Source organism: Chiloscyllium punctatum, chromosome 29, assembly GCF_047496795.1.
Source record: "Chiloscyllium punctatum isolate Juve2018m chromosome 29, sChiPun1.3, whole genome shotgun sequence".
Taxonomy (NCBI): domain Eukaryota; kingdom Metazoa; phylum Chordata; class Chondrichthyes; order Orectolobiformes; family Hemiscylliidae; genus Chiloscyllium; species Chiloscyllium punctatum.
In genome coordinates, this window is record NC_092767.1 from 78,434,668 (window position 1) to 78,456,848 (window position 22,181).

At 43.3% G+C, this 22,181-nt stretch overlaps 1 protein-coding gene across 2 annotated transcripts; it reads left to right on the top strand.

The window, feature by feature from the left end:
- The first annotated feature begins 3,109 nt into the window (after positions 1-3,109).
- LOC140454650 (glia maturation factor gamma-like) lies at positions 3,110-21,197 on the top strand. 2 transcript variants are annotated; one of them, XM_072549567.1, is made up of 8 exons: positions 3,111-3,414; positions 3,635-3,689; positions 7,906-8,002; positions 9,296-9,345; positions 11,355-11,403; positions 13,011-13,094; positions 16,267-16,340; positions 21,047-21,197. In XM_072549567.1, the coding sequence occupies exons 4-8, from the start codon at positions 9,322-9,324 to the stop codon at positions 21,116-21,118; spliced, it is 303 nt and encodes a 100-aa protein (XP_072405668.1). In that variant the 5' UTR covers positions 3,111-3,414; positions 3,635-3,689; positions 7,906-8,002; positions 9,296-9,321; the 3' UTR covers positions 21,119-21,197. The 2 variants fall into 2 exon arrangements, with proteins under 2 accessions (XP_072405667.1, XP_072405668.1); XM_072549566.1 differs by lacking the exon at positions 3,635-3,689 and having other exon boundaries at positions 3,110-3,414.
- Positions 21,198-22,181: the final 984 nt, after the last annotated feature.

The following is a 22,181-nucleotide window of genomic DNA, read 5'->3' on the forward strand; positions in this document are numbered from 1 at the left end:
TCACAGACCTCCAGACAGAAAAATACGCCACCACAACTATCCTCTGTCTTCTGTGACCAAGCCAATTTTGTATCCAACTTACCAACTCGCTGTGAATTCCTTGTGCATCTTTTGGACCAGAGTCAAAATGTGGCGCTGGAAAAGCACAGCCGGTCAGGCCACATTCGAGGAATAAGAGAGTCGATGTTTTGAGCAGAAATTCCCGATGAAGAGTTTATGCTTGAAACATCGACTCTTCTGCTCCTCAGATGCTGCCTGACTACTGTGCTTTTTCAGCACCACGCTGTTTGACTCTGATCTCCAGCATCTGCAGTCCTTACTTCCTCCTAATCTTCTGGATTGAATGAATTGAATTGAATTGAATTGATTGTCATGTGTACCGAGGCACAGTGAAAAGCTTTGTCTTGTGAGCAGTACAGGCAGATCACAGAGTTAAGTAGCCTAGATAAGTAAATAATAGGTAAACAGTGGCAAAAAAACACAGGTACAGGCCAATTTTAAGAGTTTGTGAGTCCATTCAGTGTTTGAACAACAGTAGGGTAGAAACTGTTTCAAAATCGGCTGGTGCATGTGTTCAGCCTTTTGTACCTTCTCCCCGATGGTAGAGGTTGTAGAAAAACATTGCCAGGGTGGGATGGATCTTTGAGAATGCTGGCGGCCTTTCCTTGACAGCGGGCCTGGTAGTTGGATTCTATAGATGGGAGGTTGTCCTTTGTGATTGTCTGGGCCGAGTTCACCACTCTCTGTAATCATCTCCGATCTTGAATGTACAGTTGCCATACCAGGTAGTGATACATCAAGACAAAATGCTCTCGATGGCGCACCTATAAAAGTTGTCACGTGTATTTGTCATCATGCCAAATTTCCTCAGCTCCCTGAGGAAGAAGAGATATTGTTGGGCCTTTGTAACCAGTGCGTCCACATGAAGAGTCCACGAAGGCTTGTTGTGGATGACCACTCCCAGGAACTTGACACTCTCCACTTGTTCCACCTTTGTGCTGTTAATGGATCAGCCTACCATGAGGGACTTTGTCAAATGCTACAGTAAAGTCCATGTAGACAACATCCACTGCTCTACCCTCATCAATTATCTTTGTCATTTCGTCAAAAATCTCAGTCAAGGTTGTGAGACAACACTTCCCCTGCTCAAAGGCATGCTGACTATCCCAAATAAGTCCATTCTTGTCCAAGCGCAAGTAAATCCTGTCCTTAAGAATCTTCTCCAATAATTTCCCTACCTTTGGTGTAAGGCTAACCATCCATTAATTTCCTGGATTATCACTATTGCCCTTCTTTAACAAAGGAACAACTTTGGCTATTCTCCATTCTTATGGGACCTTGCCTGTGGCTAAAAAGTATACAAAGATCTGTCAAGGCACCAGCAACCTCTAGCCTGGCCTCCCTCAGTACCCTGGAAGAAATCCCATCAGTCTAGGGGACTTACCTTCCATAATGGTTTTCAACATACCCAACATTTCCTCCTTCTTAATGTCAACATGCCCCAGAATAGCAACATATTCCTCCCAAATCTTACCATCATCTATATCCTTCTCCTTGTTGAATACCAATGTGAAGTACTCATTAAGGACTTTTTATCACCCATTTTATCTGGCTCTATGCATAAATTCCCTCCTTTGACGTGACAGGACCTACCCTTTCCCTCACCACTCTCTTGCTCCCTATGTATGCATAAAATGCCATGGGATTTTCCTTAATCCTGCTTGCCATGGACAGTTCATGACCCTTTCAGTCCTCCTAATTCCTTGTTTAAGTTATTTTCTGCTTCTTTTATATTCCTCAAGGGCCCTGTCTGGTTTCATTTCCCAAACCTTGCATATGCTTTCTTTTTCTTTTAACTAAAGTTTTCAATACTTCTTGTTATCCATTGTCCCCGAATATTGCTATCCTTATCTTTATTGTCACGGGAATATGCTGGTCCTGAATTCTGATCAACCAGCTTTTAAAACACTCCCAAATATCAGATGTGGATTTACCCTCAAACAGCAGGCCCCAATCTAATATCGCTACTTCCTGCCTGATTCTGTTGTAATTAGTCTTCCCCCAATCTAACACTTTCATCCGAGGAGCAGTTTTATCCTTGTCCATAACTATCTTAAAACTTACAGGATTATGATCACTGTTTCCAAAGTTCTCCACAATCCACACATTGTTTCAAAAACCCTCCTGGGTGCAGTTAACACATTCTGCCCCATCTAAGCCCCTGGCACTAAGGGAGTCAAATTCAATATTGGGGAAGTTAAAATCATCCAGTACAACAATCACATCTTTTCATGATTTGCCTATATATTCGTTCCTCTAACCCTTGCTGGCTATTGGGAGATCCATAGTACAACCCCATCATTGTAACTGCACCTTTCTTAATCTTGAGTTCTACCCATAAGGCCTCACTGGATGAGCCCTCCAAGATATTTTCTCAGTGCGGTTCTGATGTTCTCCTCAGTCAGTAATGTAACTCCCCCAGTCCTTTCACATCACTCTCTATCACGCCTGAAACACCTAAACTCTGGAACATTGAGCTGCCCCTTCCTGCCTTACTCTTAACCAAGTTTGTGTAATGGCTACAGCATCATAGTTCCATGTGCTGATTCAGGCTCTAAGCTCATCTGCCTTACTTATTGTCCTTGCTTTAAAATAATTACAGTTCAGATCACAAATCTCACCGTGTTTATGACCCTGGCCCTGCCTGTTCTTCATATTAAACTTACTTGAGTTAATCTGTTCCTTCTCCTCAATCACTCCACATACTGGCCTACTGCTCTGGTTTCTGTGCCCCTGCCCCTCTGGTTTAAACCATCCTGAGTGCCTCTAGCAATCCCCCTGTCAGGATATTGATGTCCTTCCAGTTTCGGTGCAACCTGTCCAAAAAGAGAGAGAGGCAATGAGAATTTTTTTTTTGCCTTCCAAATTGTTCTCTGGTTTTTCTTCTCTTAACCCCTAACCTGCCGAAAGTGCAACTTTAATTTGAAAACTGAAAAAGCCTAAGAGAGAGATCATTGACTTTTAGACCGAATAAGAGTTCCGGAGAATTTCTTTGAAGCAACTTTGTGGTGGCTCAAACAGGATGTTGAATGAGTCTTGTCTCTCTCTAACACATGCCACGGAGAAGTAACTCTTGGCACAATCATTAAACGGACAAATTTAAACTGATCTTAGTTTTCTTGATTGTGAGGTGTGGGGAGGTTATGAATGCAGATTGTTAAATAGTGGAATATTTTTGGAAATTTGCTATCATAATTTTGTTTTTAGAAGGCATTTTTTAAAAAGCAAATTTGCAATTCACATATCTGCTGTCAACATTATTGAGGAACTAGCTGCCTGAGCATCCTGTCACAAGACCAGTGCGAGACTGAGCAGTCAAGCCTGTACCGTGAAGAGAAAAGAGAAATTAATATGGTGAGCAGATTGCATTTTCTAAAACTTTGGGCTACCCCACCGCTTTTCACAAATTTTAATGTTCAGTCAGAAGTCACACTTTCAGAGTCTGATGAAGGGGCAAAAGCTTGTGATTTCAAATAAATCTGTTGGACTATAACCTGGTGTTGTGTGACTTCTGGCTTTGATATAAAGAGTTAGTTGTGTTAGATGTTTCTTAATCCTCCTCCCACTTCTACAGACACCATCCTTCAGCGTCCCAGTTCATGTCTGATCCTGAGAGGCCTTGACGAGCTGTATGTAAAAATAATGTTTCCTTTTATGGGAGAATCTCGAACTGGCAGGGTGGGTGGGGTGGTGAGGTGGGGGGTGGGGGGGGAGGGGAGGGGGGTGGTGTCACTGTCTAAAAAGAAGGGAATGCCTGTTGAAGACAAGAGATAAGAAGGTTGTGACTCTTTGAAACTCCCTTCCTCCAAAGTCAGTAGCTGCGATATCGTTGAATATTTTTAAGGTGGTAATCAATAGATTTTTAATAATCAAAAGGTATGAAAGATCATTGGAGGTAGATAGGAATGTATAGAGATCGGATCAGCTGTGGTCTTATTGAATGGTGGGACAGCCTTGAAGGGATTCAGTAGCCTGTTCCTGCTCCTAATTTGTATGTTTCTTGTATATTTCATAAACAACAACTAAGTTCAGGCCATGACTGCTTCAGAACGGTTCTTTTTATTTCCGTACATGATGCACACAGGAGCACGGGATAGATCTGGCAGGGATGAATAGTGAAGGCAGTGAAAAGAAATGTACTGCGGACTTGCTGCAGTGCTGAAGATTTCAGCTTTATTATTGCTGATCAGAAAAGTTGCAGAGAGCTGTCATGGTGCATTCAGACCCTTGAGCCTTGTTCAGAGATGAAAAGTTCTCAACTTAGCTGCTGAACAATATTCAATTTCATTTCTTTCAATGTGTTTATGATCTGTCATACTATAATTAGTGATAAATTTCATTTCCAGTATTTTCCCAACATCAATGACTGCATGTCTTGAAGGCAGTGAATTGCTGATCAAGTTGGGTCCATGTTATATACCGTGCACATGTAAATAAAGGGTGACTTGGTAACGGGATACTGACCTTCAAGGGGTTGTTTCACCAACTCCTCTGCCCACTGTTGGGTACTGTCCGATGACCAAGGTTCATCACAAACAGATCTGAATCATAGGATCCCTATAGTGTGGAAGCAGGCCATTCGGCCCATTGAGTCCACACCGACCCTCTGAAATGCATCCCACCTAGACCCACACCATCCTGACAACCTCACATCTCCCATGGCTAATACCTACACATCCCTGTAGACTATAGGCAATTTTAGCCTGTGTATCTTTAAAGCATCTGGAGGAAACCCATGCAGACACGGGGAGAACGTTCACAAACCACACAGAGATTTGCCCGAGGGTGGAATCAGACCCAGGTTCCTGGTGCTGTGAGGCAGCAGTGCTAATCACTGAGCCACCATGCCTCTCCTGTTCCATTGCTCCATTGCTACTTTCCCCTTCCTCCCTCACTCAGCTCAGAAAAGGGGACAGGATGTGCTATGGCTCCTTATCACTCTGACATTCCTGTTCCTGCACTAGGAATATCCCATCAGCTGTGTATGACAGTTAACTCAGTTGAGAGAATGGCTGGTTTGTGATGCAGGATGATGCTTACAGTGTGGGTTCAATTTCCCTCTCCAGCTGAGATTGCCATAGAGGTCCCACCTTCTCAACTTCTTTCTTGTCTCAGGTATGGTAATCCTTAGGTTAAGTTCACTGCCAGTTGCCTCTCTAATTAGAAAGAAGCCCTCTTGGACTATGGCAACATTACCTTTCACACAGAGGGATCAGATGCAGAGCTTCTGAGGACTTTATCCTCCAAGATTTGGATGTGGACCCGAACATTCAGCTGAGATCAATACAGACTGGAATCTAACACAATACCCTCCCACTCTGTGCAGTTCAAACTGTCATGTGACTTGGTGCATTAATGAATCGAACCACGGGAAGCTTTTCCAATGCTGCAAGGAAATATGGAGCAGGAGACTTTTGAATTTTAATGCGTTTCATTGTGTTTGGTGCCAGGATCGGGAGTGCAGAATGGCAGGGACAGAATCAGATCAATCTGTGATGAACCTTCCCCGTCGGACAGTGATCAATACAATGGGCACAGGAGTTGGTGAAACAGCTCCACAAATGCTGGAATCCCATCACCAAGTCACCTTTTATTTACATGACATTGACCCAGCTAGCTCAGAGCCAGCTCTCAGAGTGAGCAGAACCCCTGACTCTCCTGTTTATATCTTGTCAGCTGGGGCTCCCTGATTGGACCAGGTTAACAGCCCCAGTCAGGGAACTCATTCTGTGAGATCCACCTGGCTGACCTTGTTACAATCACTGCAACTGGGGTGGTGGGGGAGTGCATCTTTGAGAGGTCAGGACTGCAGGGGGCTTGGGGAGGTTCAGATCCCCAACTATCCTGAATTTTCTAAAATATCCACTAAATGCCCACTTCTTAAAAAAAGCTTCACATTTCCTATTTCTAGTGCCCGTTCCCCATTCAGATTTTCAGAGAATGATCAGCAACTGACCAACCATGGATGTAGACCCTTGCCCAACCTTCTCCGCTCCACCGGCAGAATTGAGGACTGAGAGATGTTCCCATGTTCAGTTTTATTGGATACATTGATCTGCTGAATTGACTGAGCTGAAAGGGCAAGTGAGACAGAGTTTTACTAATCCTCCTCACCCGTTGAAATTATGGAACTTGGAGCTTACCAGGCAATACTTCAGCTGATTAAAAGCCCATTGTCATTACTGTTTTCAATGAACCAGGTTCATTTCTAGCCTCCCCAGTTAGGCAACAGTCTCACATCCTGTGGAGCTTTGGTTTAAGTACTTCCCCTCTACAGTTCAACCAGTCACTTCCTGTTCATGTCATCTTGAATGACTTTACTCTCACTCCCTACTTCTTAGAGAGGGATACCCCAACAAACTCGAGAGTGTGGTGCTGGAAAAGCACAGCAAGCCAGGCAGCATTTGAGGAACAGGAGAACTGATGTTTTGGGCACAAGCCATTCATCAGGAATGCCTGAAACGTCGATTCTCCTGCTCCTCGGATGCCGCCTGACCTGCTGTGTTTTTCCAGCACCACACTCTCGACCCTGATCTCCAGCATCTGCAGCCCTCGCTTTCTCTATATCTCACCAAACTGTTCACCTTTTGTGCCAGGCAGTGAATTTTGCAGTTCACCAGTCGAGGCATCACGCCAATAAACGCAAAAAAGACAATCAAAACACTCAGCAGGTCTGAGTTAAAGAATAAGAGGGAAGGCATGACATAGGATGTAAGGAACGAGAGACTAAACAAATAAAGGGAACGCTGCTGCAGTTGAGCAAATGGGATGATAATTAGACAATGAATTGAATAAAATGTTTCTGGATGAGACTGAAAGAGATACTTTCACCACAGACAGTTTCCAGCAAGGTTAGATAGGTAGGATTGAGGAGGGGGCTGAGTCAAAGTCACCCTGGCTCACTTTCCCTCTATCCAGGCTCCTTGGACCACCTCCTCTCCAACCTATAACCTTTAACCCCACCTCCATCCACCTATTGCACTCTCAGCTACCTTCCCCCCAAGCCTCACCCCCCTCCCATTTATCCCTCCAACCCTGAGGCTCCCAGCCTCATTCCTGATGAAGGGCTTTTGTCCGAAACATCGATTTTCCCGCTCCTCGGATGCTACCTGACTGGCTGCGCTTTTCCAGCACCACTCTAATCTTGACTCTTTTCCTCTATCTAACCCAAGGGCAAATATTTACTTTTATACTGAGAGAATGTAAAAGAAAGAACTTGCATTAACATAACACATTTCACAACCTCGGGAAACCCCGAATCAATTAGGTATTTATAATGTTGAGCCTCTGTTGTGAACACAGCAGCCAGTTTGTGCCCAGAAAGATCTCACAGACTGCAATGTGATAATCAGAGAACCCATACAGTGTGGAAGCAGGTCATTCAGCTCATCCCCCTCCTCTATCCCTGTAACCCTGCTTTTTCCATGGCCAGTTCACCCAATTTGCACATCCCTGGACACTACAGGGCTAATTAGCTTGGCCAATCCACCTAACCTGCACATCTTTACACCAGAGACCCCAAAGGAAACCAACGCAGAAACTGGGAAAATGTGCAAACTCCATACAGTCACCAGAGGCTGAAATTGAATCTGTGTCCCTGCTGCTGTGAGGCAGCAACGCTAATCCCTGAGCCACCCAGAACAAGACAAGTTATTTTTAATGATGTGGTTTGAAAGGTTGATGTTGACAAGAACACTGAGAAGGATCCTCTTGTTGTCCTTTGAAATTTGAAAATCAATCACTTAATAAGACCATAAGAAGTCAGAACAGATGTCATTTACACCTACATAACCTGTGAGTGATGCCATGTTTTTTTAAAAATCCTCTTGCTTTCTTCCTTATTAGTCAGACTCACTGGTTGTGTGTGAAGTAGATCCCAAGCTTTTGGAAAAGCTGAAGAAGTTCCGCTTCCACAAAGCGACAACCAACGCCGCCATCATCAGTAAGTAAGAGCGCCTGATGCCATGGCAACCAGGCCTATGTGCGATTATCTCTACATCCCTCCTCCCCAACACCGTGCATCTCCTCCCCTTCCAATGGTGTCAACGGGAACTCTTCCTCTTTAGTTTATATCTATGTCAAGATGCAGGTTTGAGGATCCGGTGTGTGTGTTGCCCCACTGCCCTCAAACCACTTATCCCCACCAGATTGCTAGTTGATTTCTTGTAGGGGTGAGGTGGGTGAGGGTGAAGGAGTTGTCAAATGACTGTGTCTCCCCTGAGCGCATGCACTTTCATTCTTTGTAAATTTTTCTTTTATTCACTCATGGGATGTGGGCATCACTGGCTTGGCCAGCATTTTTTGCCTATCCCTGATTGCCCAGAGGGCAGTTAAGAGCCCACTACATCTCTGTGGTTCTGGTGTCACATGTAGGCCAGACTGGATCAGGGCTTTTTCGACAATCGCCATTAGACTAGCTTTAATTCCAGATATTTTACATTGAATTCAAATTTCACCATCTGCCACGGCAGGATTTGAATCCATGTCCTCAGAACATTAGCCTAGGGTTCTGGAATACTAACCTGGTGCTACTACCACTCCACTGCTGCCCATTGATGTGGCAGGAGGGAATGTTAGGGGGCACTGTTCCTCCCAAAAGACACAAATAATATTTGCAGGGAGGGCAAGAGAAGCCCCAAGGCTAGGTCATTACCTGACTCTCAAATACTCCTGTGTTCAGCTTCTGGAAAAGTTGCCAGGCAGAATAGAGAGGGGAGGTAACTCAACCCTTAAATCACCATCTTCACCTGAGACAGTGAATCTTTGAACCCTTTGTGCGAGCTGGTGGTTACTCTGAGGCCAGAGGCCCAAACTCACATCATCTCACTTGAGCCACTCAGATGTCAAATTCAAATTCGCAGACATTGAAGTCGCAGTGAAGAAGGGCCTTGTGTAAAAATCTCAATAAGGTCCTTACCCACTCTGGGCCTCTGTGTGACTCCAGTCCCACACAACCCAGGGTGACTCTCCACTCCTCTTCTGAAGTAGTCACTCAGTTGTCTTAACAGCTCTAAGCATACGGACTCCAGCTACCCAGTCCTATCTTCTCAGGGATGACAGGTATGGGCAGTAACTGCTCACTTTGTCAACAATGCTCACATTCCAAGGATTATGTTATATTTTAAAATCATGGTAAATCACTTTATTTTGTGCAATGCAGTTACCCACTGAGCCCCTCAAAGAACACTTCCCCTTTCTACAAGTATCAACGTTTCATTTGTCTCCTGTCTTCTAGTCAAAGTTGACAGAGAAAACCAACAGATGGTACTGGAGGAAGAGCACGAGGTAAGTGTTTTGAAGCAATATTACTAAGAATTTGTACAATGTTTGGGATGTTAGAGAGTGTGTGCTACACTGGGTGATAGCGATTTTAAAATTCTCACCTTTGTTTCAAACCCCTCTATGACACCATTCCTCCCAGTCTCAGAAATCACCTCTAACCTGCCAAACTCTGAAAGCTCTGCACTCCTCCAGTTTTGGCCTAGAGTGTTTCCAATTTTAATCTCTACACCATCGGCAGCAGTACCTTCAGTGGTCTGTGCACCCTGCACTCTGGAATTTCCTGCCTAAATCTCTCCCAACCTCTCACTGTCTTCCTTCAAGATGCTCCTGAAAACCTACCACTTTAACCAACCTTTTGGTCACTGTAGAAAATGGTCTTTGCTGATGCTTCTGTAAGGTACCTCAGATTTTTAACTACATTGATAGATATAAATGCAAGTTCTTGATGCAGATGGGCTTATGCTGGAGTTACATAACCAACCAAAGTATAAAGCACCTGGAAGATGCAGCAAGCTGTCAGCTACCCAACGTGCGGATTGTATCCCAGGAGGTTTTATCCTTTAGATTTGTTAATTCTTCTTCCTCAGTCTCAAATTTTTATAGTGACAGAATCTCCCATTCCAACTCTGGCATATGGAAAATCAACAGAATCTGGAGACACAAAATGATCCCTTCTGCTCCCCCTCTTGATCTCACTGATTCTCCCACTTAATGGTTAATTCTTCACATGTGAGTCCAGACAATGGATGAGATCTTGATAGGATTTCCTCTGTTGATCACCACAAGCCTTTAACCTCATGGCAGGAATCCCTGCTGATTTTCCCACTGCCCAGTCTGATGTTGCAATTGTTATGAATGAGGCCAGACCACTCAAAACATTCTTAAGCAGGCAGCCCAGACTGTAAATTTGCAATTTGTTTCGGTAAATGTGCAGTGAAAATTACCCGGAGTAAGTTAGCTAGATTGACTACCAGTTTTTAAAACACAAAAATTTTATGCATAAAATTATGGAATGAAACACAAAGAACAGAATAAAGAACACCCACAGAACTCAAAACTGGACTTAATTATGCAGTTCCAAATGTACACAACAGTTCCAATAAACAAACCCCTTAAACACAGTAAAAATGAAACAAAGGCTTACAGGTTGAAGTTAGAAGTGCAGAAGGAGAGAGAGTTTAGCAACCTGTTTCCATACAGCTCCACTGCTGAACTCCTAACTAAAGTTCTGAACTGAGCTGCTCAGCTAGAGAGCTGGCCACACCCCCTTATCTGATACAGGTTACTTCTAAAAACAGAAAAGCTTTGGCCTAAAGTCTCATCTGTTTCTGTATAAACAAAAGGGCCTTTCATCTCTGTAACCAAACCAGTCAATTCAGAGCCTGAGTGGTTTATGACCCCTCTGAAAAAAACCAAGGACACAGTATCCTTGAGAAAAAGAACAACTTTCAGTTAAAAAAGGACCAGCTTTGTGACACAATGCTCCATCTTGGTTGAGATGAGCCACATTAGAACAAATCTGGGATCTTCCTGATCCTCGAGTGTGTGTGTGTTGAAAGCAGACATTGTAAAGGTGAATTGTGTGTGAATGTTCTGTGGACCTGGGTTTGAATCTGGCCACAGAAGATGGTGGAATTTGAATTCAATAAAAAATATCTGGTATTAAGAGTTAAATGATGACGATAAAACAATTGTCGATTATTGGAAAAAAACCCACCTGGTTCACTAAGGTCCTTTAGAGAAAGAAAAATGCCATCTTTACCTGGTCTGGACTACATGTGACTCCAGACCCACAGCAATGTGATTGACTCTTCACTGCCCTCTGGGTAATTTAGGGATGGCAATAAATGCTGGCCCAATCAGTGACACCCTCATCCCATGAATGAATAAAGAGAAAAATGTGCAATGTGAGGGTGAGTGTTTGCACCAGTCTGCAGGCAGGCATTTATCGTGCATGTTATAAGACTGCAGGGGTAGCAATCCTTTTCTATATCCAAGTCTTTTCCTTTCAGGATATTTCTCCAGATGAACTGAGGAATGAAATTCCAGAGAGACAACCTCGATATCCTTTTAACACAAGAAAAATGACTTCATCATGAAATACGAGTTGAGTCAGTGCGCAAACTCTGGCAAGATGGATCATAATATGGGAAAATGTGAAGTGGTTCACTATAGCAGCAAGAATTTAAGAAACTGAGTATGATTTAAACAGAGACTGACTGTAGAATTCAGAGGCGCGGAGAGATTTAAGTGTTTTAGTACAGAAGTCACAAAATGTTAGCGTGCAGGTATAGCACATAATCACAAGGACAAATGGAATTCTATCCTTTATTGTGTGAAAAATTGAATATAAAAGTAAGGAGATTATGCTTCATCCGTACAGGTCTTCGGTGGGACCACATTTCAAATACTGTTGCACTTTTGGTCTCCTTATTTAAGCAAGGTTGTATATGCATCAGAGGTGGTTCAGAGGAGGTTTACTAGATTGATTTCTGGAATTAGTGAGTTCTTTGATGAGGAAAGGTTGGACAGACTGAGCTTGTTCCCACTGGAGTCTAGGGGTGATTTGATTGAAATGTATCAGATCCTGAATGGTCTGGACAAGGTGGATGGGGAAACAATGGTTCCTAGCTAATACACCGGGACAGTGTTGGAAGCAATCTTCAACAGTGCTATCAAGTGCCACTTACTTAGCAAAAGCTGCTCTCTGATGCTCAATTTAGATCTCACCAAAAGTTACTTAGCTCCTGAGCTCATCACAACCTTGGAAGAAAGAGGTGAGATGAGAGTGACTTCCTCTTGTGGGTCAGTTCGGAACGAGGGGACTCTGTTTTAAAATTAGGGTCCCCTTATCAGGACAGAGACAAGGTAATTATTCTCTCTCAAAGGGTTGTGTGACTTTGGACGTTTCCACCTCAGTAAAGGGTGGAGATGATGTCATTCAATATTTTTATAAGACTGAGGTGAGTAGATTCCTATTGGGCAAGGGATTTAAATATTTTAAAGGATGGATAGGAATGTGTAATTCAAAATGGTAATGAGCCAGCCATGATCTCATCGAATGGCAGAGCAGACTCAAGGGGCTGAATGGCCTAATCCTGCTCCTATCTTCATAACCTGAGCATCCCACTTACACCTCTCTTCCAACAACTCCTGCCCCACTGTCAAAAAGAATAGAGCGACATTTATATTCTGTTTAAAAGAGTAGAGGGAGCTCTACTCTGTATCTAACCCCATGCTATTCCTGTCCTGGGAGTGTTTGATGGGACAGTAGAAAGAGCTTTACTCTGTATTTACTCCTGTCTTAAACCTGTCCTGGGAGTGTTTAATGTCTGTCCGCTCTAACTATGGCATCAAAGCAGATGAACTGCTCATGTTTCTCATTGCTGTTTTCAAATTCACTGTCAAATTTGTCTGTATAACTATGACCAGAATTTCTGGATAATTGACTGAGGAGCACTTTGACTGGATGGATTGAAATGAGTGGAGAATATGAATGTTTAAACACAAGCAATTTCTTGCTTCCAGTTATTGGTAAGGCTTCCATATTATTAATTACCTATGTTATTACTAATTATAATTATTGATTACCCAGTGAGCATTGCTTATTTTTACCCTTTCTCTATATAATGAGACCAGGTTTACATTGTTTCCTTGACAATGGTTCAGATTTATAGTTTATAGCTATAAGTACGTTCACCACGATAACAGGGTGTCCTATCCAATGTGCTTGATTTTCAGCAGCCCCCAAGGTAAGATTAGAGCTATATCTCCTCGATCTGCTATAGAAAGGATGTTATGAAACTTGAAAGGGTTCAGCAAATATTTACAAGGATGTTGCCGTGGTTGGATGGTTTGAACTACATGGAGAGGCTGAATAGGCTGGGGGTGTTTTCCCTGGAGAGTTGGAGGTTGAAGGATGACCTTAAAGAAATTTATAAAATCATAAGGGGCATGGGATAGTGTGAATAGCCAAGGTATTTTCCCAAAGGTAGGGGAGTCTAAAAACTAGAGGACATGGGTTTAAGGTGAGAGGGGAAAGATTTAAAAGAGACCTAAGGGCAATGTTTTCACACAGAGGGTGGTGTGTGTATGGAATGAGCAGACTTATTTAGGATGTCTGGTCGGCATGGACGAGTTGAACCAAAGGGTCTGTTTCCATGCTGTACATCCTTATGACTGTATGGCTAATTGTTGCATCTAGTATTATGGACCAGGCCAGACCCCCTTAAAACATTTGAAGAAGGTAGCCCAGTGGTTAGCACTGCTGCCTCACAGCGCCTGAGACCTGGGTTCAATTCCTGCCTCAGGCGACTGATTGTGTGGAGTTTGCACGTTCTCCCCGTGTCTGCGTGGGTTTCCTCCGGGTGCTCCGGTTTCCTCCCACAGTCCAAAGCTGTGCAGGTCAAGGTGAATTGGCCATGATAAATTGCCCGTAGTGTTAGGTAAGGGGTAGATGTAGGGGTATGGGTGGGTTGCGCTTCGGCGGGTCGGTGTGGACTTGTTGGGCTGAAGGGCCTGTTTCCACACTGTAATGTAATCTAATCTAAAAATGTAATCTAAAAAAAAATCCCAAATTTGCTGGTTGTTTTAAGCAGGTGTAGAGTGGATATTCCAGGAGTGAGTCAGCTGGCCAAACTACTTTATTTTAAACAAAACAGAATTTATTTGTAAGATTACTGAATGAAACACAAACAACAGAAAACAGAATACAGAATAACTTACTCTATCTGAAAACCCAACAGACCATCCCAACTGAATGATGCAGTTCCAAATACTTGTAACAATCCCCATAAACATCCCTTGGCACAAAAGGGAAAATCAAACACAGGGTCTTCCAGGAGAGAAGTCAGAGAGAGAGGACCAGCCTGGACCTGCTGCTTTAGGTCCAGCAGCATTTCTTCACACTACCTGCTAAAACCAAACCAAACCAGAGAAAATCTGAGCTGGGAGAACTGGCCCCCTCCCCTTTCACCATACAAGTGTTTGTTTTTAAACTTGAAAGCCTTCTGCCTGAGGCAGTATCTGTTAGCTATTATCAAACTGGCTCTAACACCCTTCACCTTCAGACTTTTCAGAGTCTGTGTCATATATGACCTTTCTGAAAAAAAAGCCAAGGACACTATAACCTTGTTAATGGAGCAGCTTCATCACACAGGTTGGACCTGGGAAACCCTTGCTGTGCTGACTATAAAGGTGATGTGTTTGGGAATTCACACCTGGTGTGGGCCGGGTAAACAGACCAGCCCCAAATTAGGAATAAATGTTTAATCAGACTCAGAGAGGCTATAGAGCTGCTCTTCTGGAGAATATATTACCTGGTTCAGTCAGAAAGGACCTTTACCCCATAATTAACCCAAGTGTACATGCCCTGGGAGTGTTTGATGGATATCATGTCAAGGCAGCTTTACTTTAATTTTAAAAGGGAAAGAGGAAGCCTTACTCTGTATCTAACACAGTACTGTAGCTGTCTGTGAATGGTTGATGAGCACAGTGTAGAGGCAGCCTTACTCTGGGTCAAAGTAAAATTAAGGTATTACAAAGAACTTAAGCCTAATACTGGGGGTTTAATTCTTTGGTATGTGTAGGCCTCTGGAATTTTACCTAAAATAAGTCAAAACATGTGAGCTCAGAATTAAATCAAGGTCAGATTTTAATTCTCTGACAGGTTTGAGTGAGTTAAATTCTGGCTTTGAGCGTCATCAGTTGATTTGATCTATAGGTATATCACAGCAGTGTAGATAGTGGAAAGGTTTATAGGTGAATTCCAGTACTTTGGGCCCAATCAGTTGAACAGATAAACGGGGTTGGAGGTGGTTACAAAGGTAGGGAGGGATGTAGGGACTGGAGATGGTTATAGGGATAAGAAGGCATGTAGAGACTAGAGGAGGTTATCGAGATAGGGAGGTGTGTACGAGATGGGTGTAGGGGCTAGAGGAGGTTGTGGAGATAAGGGGTACAGGGGCTGGAGGAGATACAGAGATAGGGAGGGGTCTATGGGTTGCAGGGGGTTACAGAGGGGAGTAAGGGTTGGAGGAGGTTGCCAAAATAGGGAGGAGTGTAGGGACGGAAGGAGGTTATGGAGATAGGATGGGGTCTAGGGTTTGGATGCAGTGACAGAGAAAGGGAGGTTATAGAGACACAGAAGGGTTTCCCCGGCTAGAGGATGCGACAGAGATAGGGAGGGCTTTAGGGACTGGAAGAGGTGACAGAAATAGGGAGAGAGGTAGGGGATGGAGGAGATGACAGAGACAGGGAGACATGTAAGTGCTGGAGGATATTATAGATTTAAGGAGGGATTTTGTGACTGGGGGAGGTGACAGAGATAGGGAGAGGTATAGGGGATGGAAGAATTGACAGAGATTGGGAGATATGTAAGGGATAGAGGAGGTTACAGAGATACTGAGGACTAAGGAATTTGAACATAAAGGTATAAATTTTAAACATGAGACATTGGAGAATGAGGGACATTTGAAGGGCAGTGAACAGTTAGGTGATTGGTGAATGAGACATGATGCTAACCAGGATCCAGACAGTATGGGCTTTGGATGATCCAATTGTGATGAAGGGTGGGAGCCTCAAGCCTGGCCAGAAGAGCATTGGAACAGCTGAATGTGGAGATAACAAAAACAAGAATGAAGCTATCAGCTGTCGAGTAAGTGAGATGCAAGCATGTCAGTAATCAACCATGAGTCAGCAGTGGGTTGTATGATATTGATATTGGTGGTTTATAAAATAATCTGGAGTTACTCCCAGAAGGGCCATGTTGGGTCATATGTATGTGCCGTCTGTGCTCCTCTATGGTCATTGTGTGACCCCTGGAGCCACCTTTCCTTCTCTCAGTGTGTCTGATTAGATTCATCACATAGCAATCCATGATGCCGCTGGAAACACATAGCTAACTCCTCTCACCGTTGGTTGCAGGATGTAACCCTCAGCAACAGATGATGTATGCCGGCAGTAAAAACAGACTGGTGCAACTTGGAAACCTCACCAAGGTGGGTACACCTCCATATCAGGGGCCTTTCATTACACTGTCCAAGACTATTAAAGGCTCCCATTAGTTTATTTCTGATCGGGGAGGTTGTGATTTGTGTCAGATGCAGTTTCAAGGGATTCTGTGTACAAACTCACCCATTCTTTGGGTCTGAGGCAAGAGAGTGACTTTGAGGAGTCATTGCATGGACAAACTGAGCCCATCCTGAGAATGACTGGGGAGGAAGTCTGGTAGATGTCAACAAGCCCCATCACCACAGATCATTCCCATTACAGTGCAGAACATAGAACTGAGAACAGTGCAGCACAGTACAGGTCCTTCAGCCCACAATGTTGTGCAGAGCATTTATCTTGATTTAAAATCAACCTAACCTTCACACCCCTCAATTTACTGCCATCCATGTGTTTGTCCAGCAGTTGCTTAAATGTCCCTAATGTCTCTGACTCCACTACCACCACTGGCAATGCCTTCCATTCATCCACCACTCTCTGCGTAAAGAACCTCCCTCTGACATCTCCCCTATACCTTCCTCCAATCACCTTAAAATTATGATCCCTCGTGACAGCCATTTCTGCCCTGGGGAAAAAATCTTTGGTTATCTACTCTATACATTCCTCTCTTTACCTTGTACTCTATACCAAGTCACCTCTCTTTCTTCTTCTCTCCAGCGAGAAAAGCCCTTGATCACTCAACCTCTCTTCATAAGATATGTCCCCAATCCAGGCAGCATCTCCTGCACCTTCTCTAAAGTATCTACATCCTTCCTAAAATGAGGTGACCAGAACTGGACACAACATTCCATTCTAACCAGGGTTTTATAGAGCTGCAGCAAAATCTCATGGCTCTTAAACTCAATTCCCCCTGTTAAAGAAGGCCAAAACACTGTGTGCCTTCTTAACAACCCTGTTAACTTGAGTGACAACTTTAAAGGATCTATGTACATGGACCTCCAAGATCCCAGTGTTCCTCCACAATGCCACAAATCCTGTATTAGTTGAAATTCGATCTTCCAAAGTGAATCACTTCGCATTTATCCAGGTTGATCTCCCTTTGCCACTTCTCAGCCCAGTTCTGCATCCTTTCAGTGTCTTGTTGTATCCTGCAACAGCCCTCAACACTATCTACAACACCACCGACTTTCGTGTCATCGGCAAACTTACTCACCCACCCTTCCATTTCTTTATCCAAGTCATTTATTAAAACTACAAAGAGCAGAGGCCCAAGAACAGATTCCTGCGGGCCACAACTGGTCACTGACCTCCAGGCTGAATACTTTCCATCCACTATCACTTGTTGTCTTCTTCCAGCCAGCCAAGTTTGTATCCAGACAGCCAAATTTCCCTATATCCCATACCTCCTAACTTTCTGAATGAGCCTGCCATGGGGAACTTTATCAAATGCATTACTGAATTCCATATACTGTACACCACATCCATGCTCGACCTTCATCAACTTGTCTCCTCACATCCTCAAAGAACTCAATATGGCTTGTGAGGCATGACCTGCCCCTCACAAAGCCATGCTGACTATCTGTAATCAAACTAGGTTTTTCCAAATATCTACTGAACTATCCCACTACCAACTTTTGATCACAGTCTTATCTGAAGGTTGTCAAAGGGTTATCAAGATTATCCAAAGATCTTCATTCTTGCTCAATGCTTATGTCTATTGCTGGCCGTTGGATATCAGTTAGAGGAAATAGCATCCCAACTGTAACCCAGTGTATATCTTCACTACCACAACCGACCCAGTTCAGATCAACTCAAAGCAGGCAATCAAACCAGGAACTTTCCTGGACATTGTGGGCAGAGAAGAAACAATTGGACTGGATTTTTTTGGCCTGGGGCCTGAATGACAGAGTGCTGAAGCCTGGGAGTGAACCCTACTTGGTATCTCCAGTGCCAGACTGAGGGAGTGCCATGTTGTCAGAGATGGAATCTTTCAGATACAATGTGACAGAGGCCCCTGCTCTGCTGGTTCAGGGAGATATGGCATCACCTTGAACATAAAGGAAGGATTCCCCTGAATAACTCACCTGCGCAATTAAGCCGGTCAAGCATGACGTTTTGAGGGATCTTGTGCACAATCCAGCAGTCAACACACATTAAGGCGATTTCCTTTGTTGGAATTGTTTTTGGATTTTTCTGTGATTATATGAGATTCCCTGCAGTTCCCAGTGGTCTCTTTCGTTGGTGTGGGAATGTACACCAGAACTTCAGTGAAGAGATTGCTTTCCATTTTAATGTGTCCAGAGATAATGCGTCATGTTGGAAATACCACATGTGGTTGTGCCTCAACCACAACAATCCCTCTAAATGCCAGAAACATGCATCATTAGGAGCTGAACATGGCGAACAACTTCGCCCAGTGACAAAATTAGAAATTGCTGGAAAACCTCAGGTGGTCTGGCAGCATCTGTGGAGAGAAATCAGAGTTAATGTTTCAGGTTGAGTGATCCTTTCTGAGAACTTGCAATGGGAAATGCAAGGTTACAGGGTTAGGATAGGGGAAGGGTCAATGTGGGCTTGTTGGGCCAAATGGCCTGTTTCCACACTATAGGGATTCTATAGATCTATGAATTTCTGGCCTACCTGGTGACATTTATATATAGGAGAAACAAATAAAAAATATACACATCTGCTCCAGTAATGTGAGGACCCTGTCCCTGTCATTAAAAGTAACTGAAAACAAGCTTCAGTTCCATTGACTTTCAAATGGTTCTTGGTATGCTTCACATTTTCCATATTTTTTATCTATCTCGGACCGCACTCTGATGAGTGTTCCTGAGGTTGTTGTGTTGACAGATTACTCACTTTGAGTAGTATTGGTGCACACTCACCGTATGGATGACCATCTGTATTGGATCTTTTCTCACCACCTTTCCCCCAAGTCTATACCTCTTGGTGCTACTCCAGATGAATATTAGGAACACTCTCCAAACCTCGGGGGTTATCTGTACAATTTTTAAAAGTGGGATGTGGGTGTCACTGACAGTACTGGCATTTGTTGCTCTATCCCCAATTGACCGTGGATAGAGTGGCTTGCTGGGCAAATTTCCTTCCATCACGGCACATTAGTGAACCAGATAGGTTTTTACAATATTTGATGGTAGTTTCATCCTCACTATTAGCTAACACTAGCTTTTAATTTCACATTTTTTAAACAAACTTGAATTCCATGAGCTATCATTGTTACATCTCACCGGGGGAATACACTCAAAATCAAGCCAAGCTTTCCTGGGGTTGTTACAACAGTTAGAAATGTTACCAGCATGTGCAAAGTCTCCAATTTATCTGTCACATAGACCCAGGTTAACAGAAAAGACACACATGTCTGTTCTTAACAAGAACCCTCTTCTTTTATTGGAAGTAAAAGATTCTAATCACAGGTTTTGAACTGTTGACCATTAATTCTACCAGTTAAGTTTGGACCCCCTTCAAAAAAATCTACACACACACACACACACACATACACACAATGGTGTTTTGGGTGGACTAAAAATAAATTGGGGAAGCATAGGGTTCCTGCTCCACAGGGTTCATAGTCCAAAGGTTTCCCAATCCACCGGGTTAATGGTCCATAAGGTGTCCAATTCATAGGGTTCCTCATTCACAGGGTTCTCGGCCCACAGGGATCATGATCCACAGTCCACAGTCTTCAAAGTTCACAGGGTTTGCTAAAGTGATATTTTTACTTGCCAGAGTATTTTTAATCTTCAACTTCTCCACTAAGTTCTTTTTACTTCACAGGAGGCAAGGTTGGTGTGCATACCAACTGCAACATCTCTTAGTTATTGGTTAAAGGGCATGGCTTACAGCAACTGATGGGGGAAAATAAACTCGGAAATTGTTTGAAAACCTCAGCAGGCTGTTCTGAAGAAGGATCATTGTACCCAGTACATTAACTCTGCCTTCTCTCTACAGATGCAGCCAAATCTGCTGCGATTTTCCAGCATTGTCTGATTTCCAGCATCCACAGTTCTTTGCTTTTTTTATTTCGGGAAAATAAACTTTCTTTTCAGGCTTTAGGTATTTTGTTGGAGAGAAAGATATACTATCCGTCTTACAGCAGTCCAAAGGCTTCTGCCAGTATTATAGACATCTACAAGCTATTCAATTACCCTATAGCCAATCAGATAGTTGTTGTTAGGATAATGACCTTTGCCATCTACAACTGGTCACAACTCCACTACCCAATCAGCAACCTGTTGACGGCCCAATCTCACTGTGTTCGCTCATCTGCAAGTAGTTTTCCCATTGCTTGAACAAAGTTGCAGAGTAAAGACAACACACATGATTTTCAGTGACTTGCTTTTTAAATCTCCTTCCTTGGTCCTTCTCTGTATGACTGTTCTTTTCCCATTTCAGTCCACAATCAAAAATACAGAAAAAAAATAATGAGATATGGTGTTGACACATTGCCCTTAGAGTGTTAGCCTGTGACTCAGGATTACTGGCCCAGTGACTATATCACTGCATCATGTCTCAGGGCAAAATAATTGTGTTGCAGTTTCGGGTAACAAAGAGTGTCATGAACAAGTGATATTCCTGATAAAGCTTTCAAACTTTTAGCTCTTTCTAATTGAGAATTGATATTAGCTTTGCAAAATTAGAGACAGACATTAATGATTGGTAAAGGTTTATTGAGAAGCTCTGTGTATGAATGGTGCTTACACACCTTCATTTCTCTCTTATTGACTGAAAACAGGTCTTTGAGATTCGGAACACTGATGAACTCACCGAGGATTGGTTGCGTGAGAAACTCGCATTCTTTCGTTGATTACTGACACAATCTTTAAAAGGTGTTCATTTCTGAAAATTTAATGTGTTTAAGACATATTAAATAAATTTTACATTTTTTTCTTTTGCATTTTTGTACCATAAAAGTAAAACCACACAATAATCACTCATGTGATTTTCCAACTGTGCTTCAATTGCAATGGAGGTGATGGCCTAGTGGTATTATCACTAGACTATTCATTCACAAAACTCAGCTAATGTGCTGAGTTCAAATCTCATCACAGCAATTGGTGAACTTTAAATTCAATCAAAATATCTGCTATTAAGAAACAACTGAAGACCATGAAACCATTGTTGATTATCAGGAAGACCTGTCTGGTTCACTAATGACCTTTAGGGAAGGAAATCTGCCATCCTTATCTGATCTGGCCTATGTGTAACTCCATATCCACAGCAATGTGGTTGACTCTTAACTGCCCTCAGAAACATTCAGTTATATCAATCTCTGCAAAATAGCAACAAAGAATTGAAACCAAAGGGTCATGGCATTGACCTAGGTATCGGAAAAGACAATGGCAGAAACAGCTCTGCCAACCCTGCTGAGTCCTCCTCACTAACATCTGGGGGCTGGTGCCAACATTGGGAGAGCTGTCTCACAGACTAGTCAAATAACAGCCTGACACAGTCATACTCACAGAATCATACCTTACAGACAATGTCCCAGACACCAGCATCACCACTCCTGGATATGCCCCGTCCCACTGGCAGGACAGACCCATCAGAGATGGCAGCACATTGTGATAAACAGTTGGGAGGGAGTTGCCCTGAGAGTCCTCAACATTAACTCTAAACCCCTTGAAATCTCATGTCTTCAGGTTGAACATGGGAAAGGAAACCTCCTGCTGATTACCATGTACTGCCCTCCCTTGGCTGATAAATCAGAACCACATTTGGAGGAAGCATTGAGGATAGTAAGGGCACAAGATGTATTGTAGGTAGAGGATTTCAAGAGTGGCTTGGTGGCGGTAATACTGATTGAGCTGGTCGGGTCCTAAAGGACGTAGCTGCTAGAATGTGTTTGCAGCAGGTGGTGAGGGAACCCA